The sequence below is a fragment of the Otolemur garnettii genome, unplaced genomic scaffold, assembly GCF_000181295.1.
Source record: "Otolemur garnettii isolate 467f Iridium unplaced genomic scaffold, OtoGar3 scaffold00274, whole genome shotgun sequence".
NCBI classification, from domain to species: domain Eukaryota; kingdom Metazoa; phylum Chordata; class Mammalia; order Primates; family Galagidae; genus Otolemur; species Otolemur garnettii.
Window position 1 is genome coordinate 785,644 of NW_003852669.1, and position 8,901 is coordinate 794,544.

An 8,901-nucleotide genomic window follows, 5' to 3' on the forward strand; every position below is an offset into this window, starting at 1 on the left:
GAGCCATCATAAGTGTCAGCACTTACTCTGTATGAGGAATTTCTGAAGGTTTGCCCCTCTTTTTTCCTTTCTCGCCCTCATCCTTCCGTAAAGGAGGCTTTAGGTAAGAGAAATAATATGGTCTCATAAAATACAATAAATATTTAGAGGAAAAGAAAAATGCAGCTTTTAGAATTAGAGGAACTACCTGTAGATTTAAATTAACTATTTATTTTCTATAGCCAGTATCACAGATAAAAATCATCTGTAACAGCAAAAACAATAATGATGATAATAATAATACTTGAGACTTAAATAATAGCTTGATTCCCAATAGCCTTTTAAGTACCTTTGCTCTTATCTCCTCGTTCAACATTTTTGTTTCTATACTTTCTAATCCATATCCATGTAGACATTTGATAATTGCAATAAGAACCCCAAGAGTCCTTTAGAAAAGCCTTATCTCTATTGCTCTTGCAACTATTAATGCCTTGGTTTTACACTGCACAACTTTATGCAGTAGTGACTTCACATAAAACATTGTTTTTTATGGACAAGATATAAAATGAGTAAATGATCCAAATATCTTCAACAATTTCTTTAATTATAAAATATATCATTTGTTTCTACAAAACTGTCTTACATTTTGAGGAATAAAAGAGGTTAAATGATATGATGAGTGAGTGGCTCATCTGGGCGTAGAAGCCACCTGACAGTGTGTTCACAGGACTTTACTGCCTCACTGCAGTGCCCAATGTAACGGGTCTGAATCTTGTGAATTTCCCAAAAGGGTATCTGATTTATTCTGATTCTCCATGAGGTCTGAGTGCTGCTATTTCTGCGATATGATTCTTAACTTCTGCTATATGACATAGGCTGTGATTCCTGAGCTCTATTTGTATAATATGGAAACTGTTACGTTTAGGTGGAGACCATTGGCGATGCATACTGTGTAGCTGGGGGATTACACAAAGAGAGTGACACCCATGCTGTTCAGATAGCATTGATGGCCCTGAAGATGATGGAGCTCTCTGACGAAGTCATGTCTCCCGATGGAGAACCTATCAAGGTAAGGCAGAGGATGTATCGTCCAGGTGATGTCATGAGAACCAATGAATATTACCTGATTATCAAAAGAACAGTGTATCAGTTGGGGTTTAGTTGCAGAGAGCAAAACCTTCTTTAATTTGTTTAAGCAAGAAGAAATTTACTATAGGGTATTAAATGGCTTACAGATTCATTGACAGAACAGAAGAAGCCATCTATAAGTTGAGCTTTCAAAAAATGCTTCTGGCTTGGTGCCCATAGCTCAGTGAGTAGGGCACTAGCCACATATACCGAGGCTGGCGGGTTCGAGCCCAGTCCTGTTCTGCTAAACAACAGTGACAACTGCAACCAAAAAGTAGCCGGGCATTGTGGTGGGGTCCTGTAGTCCCAGCTACTCGGGAGTCTGAGGCAAGAGAATTGCTTAAGCCTAAGAGTTTGCTGTGAGCAAACTACTACTACTGAGAGCAACATAGTAAGACTCTGTCTCCCCAAAAAAATTCTTCTTAAAATCATTCTTCAGACCCACTGCTTCTTCCATGATTCCAGAACTATACCACCACAGCCACTCCAGAGTCAGGAAACTTACTGGGTTTAGAAAACTGCTATTTCTACTACTGGCTACAGAAAAATAAAACCAAACAAATAAAATAACCCTGTACCTACTATGACTTAAATCAGTAGGATGGCAGTTCTGTACCAGGACCGTCACCAGAGGAGTGACTCAGAAATGGACTCGCCGCTAAGTGTACCATAGAAATTTTAAAGGTTTCCACAATCCTGCTTGCATCTGGAAGCAAAAGATGTTCAATCATAGAAAAAAATACCATCCAAGACTCATGCAAGTGTATCTGATCCAATTTGGAAAGTGTAGCTTTTAGTTTTCCAATCCCTGCAGGAAAGGACAGTACATTCAAATGGACATTAAATGCTAATCTACCAATATTTCTCATGGCACATAACATTCCAAAATTTCTAGATGCACAGATCCCAGAATAATGTCTTCTTGAAGATAAGTAAGTAAAATTAACACAGTAGGCATTGGTGTAATGAATAAAATATAAACAGATTACCTTTATTTGTCCCACTGTGGTGAATATACCACCTAATCGTATAGAAGACTCTTCAATTGATGACTTTCAGAAATAGGCCTTTGAAGTAATGTAGAATCTTACCTGGTATGCCATATAATACATACACAAGAAAGGGGAAAAAAAGCTTTTGTAAACAAACTATGATGTTTAGAGGTCTAGCCTTAGTTGTCTTCAACCATAATAGAAACCGTATTTCTAAGCCTTCATAACTATTTTTAAGTCTGTTGTCATACCAATTATATGTTATTGTGTGACACAGGTCCCTAAATTTAGTAGTGTAAAACCACCAATGTTTTTTATGTATGGGTTCTGTGTATCAAAAATTTGTATAAACATGGAGGGAGTATTCAGGTTTTGTTCCACAATATCTGGGACCTCAGCTGGGGACACTTAGTAGTTGAGGGTGTAAAGAATTGTTGGGATTGCAATACTTGGAGCTGGAGGACCCATTGCAAGATGGCTGTCTCACATGTATGCCTGATTTCTTGGTGGGGATGGCTGAAAGGTTGGGCTCAGCTGGGATGTCAGCGTAAGTGGTGTTCCCTTATGGCATCTTAGAGTAGTCACATCTCTTACACGGTGGTTCATGTACCACTGAACAAGATTGAAAGCTGCATAGCCTTTTATAATCTAATTTTGGAGACACACACATGACATTTCTGATATAGTCATTCTGTTGATCAGAACAATTTTACGTATATCCAGAGAAGAAGGGGCAGAGACTCTGTGTCTCAGTAGAAGGAATAGGAAATAATTTGCAGCTAATTTTTAAAAGCACCAAAATATCTGACTTTTCAAGACTTAATTTCCATAATTTTAGAGGGGAACTATTATTTTTTTCTAATTTTTGTGAGACAATTCATAGCATCAAAATAAATATTAAAACTATTTGGAAAGTGTAGGTTTTAGTTTTGAAAAAACTTACAGTTAATGATTAATATATGACCGGTGATTTTCACAAAAATTGATTTTGTCATTAAGATGTATATGTTTGGGGGGGGGAAATTAGTAGCATGGTATTTGTTATTTATAGAAATGTATTTTTAGATTTTTGCAAGTGGAAGTATTATTCCCAGCTAGTTACCTAAGTAATAATAGATTAGCTTTATAACTATAAACTGAGACATTAATCATACCTCTCTATTTGTACTGACCTACAGTCCTGGGAAATAACTGTTGGCCCTAGAGCCACCAGGGCAACATCACAGAGGCAAAGTGGAGAGTATTTTTAGACAGAGAAACATTAACATGTATCAGAAGGGGGCATGTTATGACTTAAACATTGTCTCATTTACTCCTTATAGCAACATCATGAGGAGGAATTCACAACTTACTGAGCGACAAGAGCAGTTAAGTCTCTTATGTGTCAGGATAGGGAGTCACGTCCATCTATCTGGCTTCAGAGCTGAGGCTTTTTCTGCTTCTTTCCCTGCTCCTTCTCAGGTTGGAATCTAAGTGAAAGAACAGAAAATATTTCACGTTTTTTTTTTTCTTTTCAAATGCTACCCTTTTCTCCATCCTGTCACATATGCAAATCATTCATCTGCTTACTTATTCCCATTAATTTCCTCACTGACACCATTCACTGAGGCTTAGAAAACTGCAGGTGGATTGGTGATAGAGACCAGAGGGCTGAATGCGATAGTGAAAGTAAGTGGTACATGAACTTGGAAACAAACTTCTGGTCTCTGTCACCTCCTTTCCTATTCTGGAAGCCTATGATAAGAAATGGGCTATGCCAAAAGGGGTCTCTGAATGGAAGATGTTCCCAGCAGCCTCCTGTGTAAACTTTCACTGAGAACCAGAATTCTGTCCTTGTCTTTAGTTACTTCACATGGAAATCTATTGCCAGTGAAAAGAGATGCATTCGGGGTGTGATGTGTATATCTGAATCGTTGGATCATTTTCTTGCTCATGAATCTGGAAGGCTCCCTGATGGGGCTTGGGTATGAGATTCAGAACTGGAGAAGGGGATGGAGGGGGAGCTGCACGGAAGGAATCTGAGGGTCATTTGGCAGCATTGTTTGGATTTGTATGAGGATAACATATTTATATAATAATTATGAAACACAAAAAGATAAAGATGCTACAGGAAACTTTGCATATAAAAGCTGAAAATAACTAAGTGCATAGAAAGAAATCATTTTACAAGAAGAGCTTCCCAAAAGGGCAAAAACTTTTTCAATCTAAATGTTGTAAAGTGATAGCCAATATTTATGGACTGAAAGCAGTCTTTCCTCATCTTTCTAAAATGTTCTTTTAAATGTTTTTTATTTCAAAATATTAAAGGGGTACAAATGTTTTCTTTGCATGAATGACTTGCACACATATAAGGCTTAAGTGGGAGTTGTTAGTGTGCCCATCACCAGAAAGTATTAATTACTCCAGATAGGTGAGCTTTACCCACCATCCTTCCCACTCTCTCCCCTTCTTGGTTTCAAGTGTCCTTTGCATCTCTCTGGGCCCATTTCTTAGCTCCCGATTACTGGAGAGTACATCTGGTGTTTGTTTTTCCATTTCTAAGGTACCTCACTTAGGATAATGGTCTCCAGTTCCACTGAAGTTGCTACAAAAGACCTTATTTCATTCCTTTTTAATGCCTGAGTACTCAGAGCTGTGTATGTGTGTGTATATCTCACATTTTCTTTATCCATTCATGAGTGAATGGACATTTAGGTTGATTCCACATCTTTGCAATTGCGAATTGCGCTGTGATAAACATTTGCATGTGGGTGTCTTTTTGATAAAATGACTTATTTTCCTTTGGGTAAATACCAAACAGTACAATTGCTGGATCAAATGATAAGTCTATGTTTATTTCTTTGAGGAATCTCCAGACTGTTTCCACAGAGGCTGCACTAACTTGCAGTCCCACCAACAGTGTATAAGTATGAGCATTCCTATATTTCTGTGTCCACACTAGCACTTTCCCCCAGAACTTCTTAACTCTATTGTCACCCCTTGATTTCTTTTGTTTTTTCACTTTTTTTTTGCAGTTTTGAGTGAGGGCTGGGTTTGAACCCACCACCTCTGGCATATGGGGCCAGCAACCTACTCCTTTGAGCCACAGGCGCCACCCATTGTTTTTTTCACTTTTTAATAATGACCATTCTGAAAGGGGCAAGATAGTATCTCATTGAGTTTTAATTTGCATTTCCCTGATAATTATTGAAAAGGTCCATACTCCCTAAAGCAATTTACAGATTCAATGCAATGCCCATGAAAATACCAATGTTATAGTTCATGTATCTGGAAAAAAATAATTCTTTGTTTCATTTGGATCCAATAAAGAACTCAAATAGCCAAAGCAATGTTAGGCAAAAAGAGCCAATCTAGGGGCATCATATTACCTGACTTCAAATTATACTACAGGGCTCCAGTAACAAAATCATGGTACTGGTATAAAAATAAAGGCATAGACTGAACAGAATAGAGAACCCAGAAATAAAATCATGTACCTACAGTCAACTGATCCTCAACAAAACAAACAGCCTACCTTGGGGAAAGGAAGCCATATTCAATGCACAGTGCTGGGAAAACTGAATAGCCACATGCAAAAGAATAAAACAGGACCCCATTTTCTCACCATAGATAAAATTAATTCAAGATAGATAAAAGACCTAAATGTAAGCAAGGAAACCATTAAAATTCCAGAAGAAAACATAGGAACCATTTTTCTGGGCATTGGCCTACACAAAGAATTCATGACTAATACTCCAGAGGCAAAAATGGCAACAAAAATAAATAATGGAGCTTAATTAAATTTAAAACGCTTCTGCACACCAAAGGAAGTAATGAACAAAGTTAATGGACAACTTACAGTTTCAGGGAAAATATTCTCAACCTATACATCCAAACAAGGCCTGATATCAAGAATCTGCAAAGAACTCAAACAAATCAGCTAGAAAGAAACAAACAACCTCATTAAACGCGGGCGGAAGACATGCACAGAAGTTTTTCAAAAGAAGATGACAAATGGCCAAAAAGTATATAAAATGCTCAACGTTTCTTTAATATATAGAGGGTGCCAAAAAATGTAGACACATTTTAAGACATTAAAAAACTGGACTAAATTTATAAGACTCAAGCCACGTTTGACTTCTGCAGTTATAAAAGAGCCTGAATGTACTTGTATTCACCCTTTGTTGTTAGTATATCTTGAGTCCTACAACTTTAATACAGCTTTCTCCTTAATGTGTATACATTTTTTGGCACCTTCTGTATATATTGTACATTGTCCTAAGAAAAGAAAGCAAAACATAATGAAGACCTAAGTTTTACTACTTCAGGTCAAACTCTGATGACAAACCTCGGATTTTATAGCTACAGAAATAATCAGAGGGAAGTAAAGAGACTTAGAGAAAGTCACACTTCTAGTTACTAGCCACTGGTTTAGAATGCAAATTTCCTGTCTCATAATCTTGTGTTTTTGTTCAAAAGTTATATATAGCACTCATGGTAGGGCATCTGAAAAGCAAGCATTTTGGAAAGTTTCTAGCTGATATCTGAAATTAGCTATAAAACAAGGTAGAACTGGAGTCTTCTGATTTCTAAATTACATCCAAGTTACTGGCCTTTTTTTGAAATGTGTATATCTAATATAACTTTTTAAAATGGTCTACTAAACATAGAATTTGTCTAACTGTTTTAAATTTCCCCAATTTAAACTTTGTGGTTGCAGTGTTTAAGAATTTGTGCACCCTTTAAGATCAAGTACTAAAATCTTCTAGAAGATCCCATTTAAAAATACATTTCTGTCTCTGTGGCTCTCCAAATCATTAAAAGCTTTTAGGATTTCTAAACTTTTGCCCCAACACATTCCAGACGGCCCTCCTCTATGTAGGTGTGGTACAACTTTGGTTTTCCCTGGGTCCAAATGTTTAGCTTAGTGTATACAGTCATTGAACTCTCGACCTAAGAAACTCCCCCTCTCTGCTTCCTCTCATTTTCTGCTTAAATATTACAATTTCCTTTACCCAGTTGTGAGGCATTTGGATCGTGGGATAGTGTTTGGCAAAAAGTTGCTTTTAGGCAAAATTTTATATCCTTAGAGTTAACTTCATTTCACTTCTCTATCATTGTTTTGAAAAACAACTCCTGAAGTCCAGAAATTGTGTCAATCTCTTTTGACGGACAGAGCAGATTCCCAGAAACAGCTCATAGACTATTGCTGTGGTGACTCTGATAGGTGTGCATGGAAATTTGTTTCAGATATTAAGTCAGGAACAGTAAAAATAGTCTGTGTAATAAACCTAACCACACAAATGGAGGGGAGTTATGAGGTATGACTACTGACTCTGCATTCGTAATTTTTAATTGCACATGTGAAGTAGAGGGGAGCTGGCTGGGTGTTTTGAGGAAAGTCGAGGTATAGAGAGGGTGAATGGTAAAATAACTCAGGCAGCGCATTTACACAACACTGACAAGTGGGGTTCACCAGTACCCAGGAAGATTGTATTATTTTTTGCTTTCAGATGCGAATTGGACTGCACTCCGGATCAGTTTTTGCAGGGGTTGTTGGAGTTAAAATGCCACGTTACTGTCTTTTTGGAAACAATGTCACTCTGGCTAACAAATTTGAGTCCTGCAGTGTACCACGAAAAATCAACGTCAGCCCAACAACCTACAGGTATTCATAGCATTAAGCACTTACCAGTTAGTGTTTTTATGTATACTCAAATGCGGTTTTTCCCATTGATTTGATTTATTCTCCAAAAATTTTTGCTTATTTAATCTTAAAGGAAAAAGCAAAGTAATAACTTTTATCATCCTCTCTTTAACTTTTCCTGAAAACTACTTATGCTACTTAGCCTCATACGAATGACTTTTCTGAGGTATTTGTAGCCCAGCTCTAATCTTTGACAGACATGATGTATTCCTCTATTTTTATGCTTTCCTGTGTGGATATTAATGGTCTTAGTATGTTGATAGGTATTCTGCCATCAACTGGTGTACTGAAGTACAATTCTGATGCTAACCACTTTAAATTAGCATAGTCATTACCACAAGTGATGGGGCATGGTACCCAACAAGACCATCCTTAATTTAAATGCCAACCACCCTTCAGGGGTGCTCACACCATCAGCATTTCTGACCATTTGCCTACAAATTTGGAGGTTCTTACAACCTCTACTAGTTAGATAGTTAGCTAGAATGACTCACAGTACTCAGGAAAGTGTCATAGTTATTATTAAGGTTTAACTGTAAAGGATACACATCCAGACCAACGAAATAAAGAGAAAGTTAGGGTGAGTCCCGAATGCAGATCTTCTGTGCTCCTTCCTCATGGAATCAGGACGTGTCTCCCTCCCACCACATCAGTGGGTTTACCATCTCGGAAGCTCGATCATTCTGAGCTTCAAGCTTTGGTGTCTAGAGTCACGGGTTTCATTACACCAGCATACTTCACTAAATCATTAGCTCTGTGGCTGAACTCAATCTCCAGCTCCACTCTCCTCCCCAGGAGTTAGGCTTGCTCCAATCTCCAAACTTCCCATCACATGATTAATATGCTGGCATCCTGTGCCCTTTCTGAATCACCTCATTACCATAATGAATATCAGATGTGATTCAAGAGATTCATGAAAAACAAAGACACTCCTATAACTGAAAAAATGCCAAGAGTTTTAGAAGCTCCCTCTGTAACCAGGGACAAGGACCAGTCAAATTCCCTATTATACAGGAACAGGGACTAATTTACCAAAGGAAAACTGCTGGCCATTAAACATGTTTCAGAGTTTACAGAGTCTCATGGATTGACAGCAAGTGTCAAAGCAGTGAAAGG

General features: G+C 37.7%; 1 protein-coding gene across 1 annotated transcript in view; it reads left to right on the forward strand.

The window, feature by feature from the left end:
• The window catches only part of GUCY1A1 (guanylate cyclase 1 soluble subunit alpha 1), a 70,402-nt gene that overhangs the window by 56,375 nt on the left and 5,126 nt on the right, over positions 1-8,901 (forward strand). The window contains exons 8-9 of the mRNA XM_003803005.3: positions 905-1,048; positions 7,592-7,746. Of these exons, the coding sequence (XP_003803053.1) occupies positions 905-1,048; positions 7,592-7,746 (299 nt within the window). The remainder of the gene's footprint in view (positions 1-904; positions 1,049-7,591; positions 7,747-8,901) is intronic.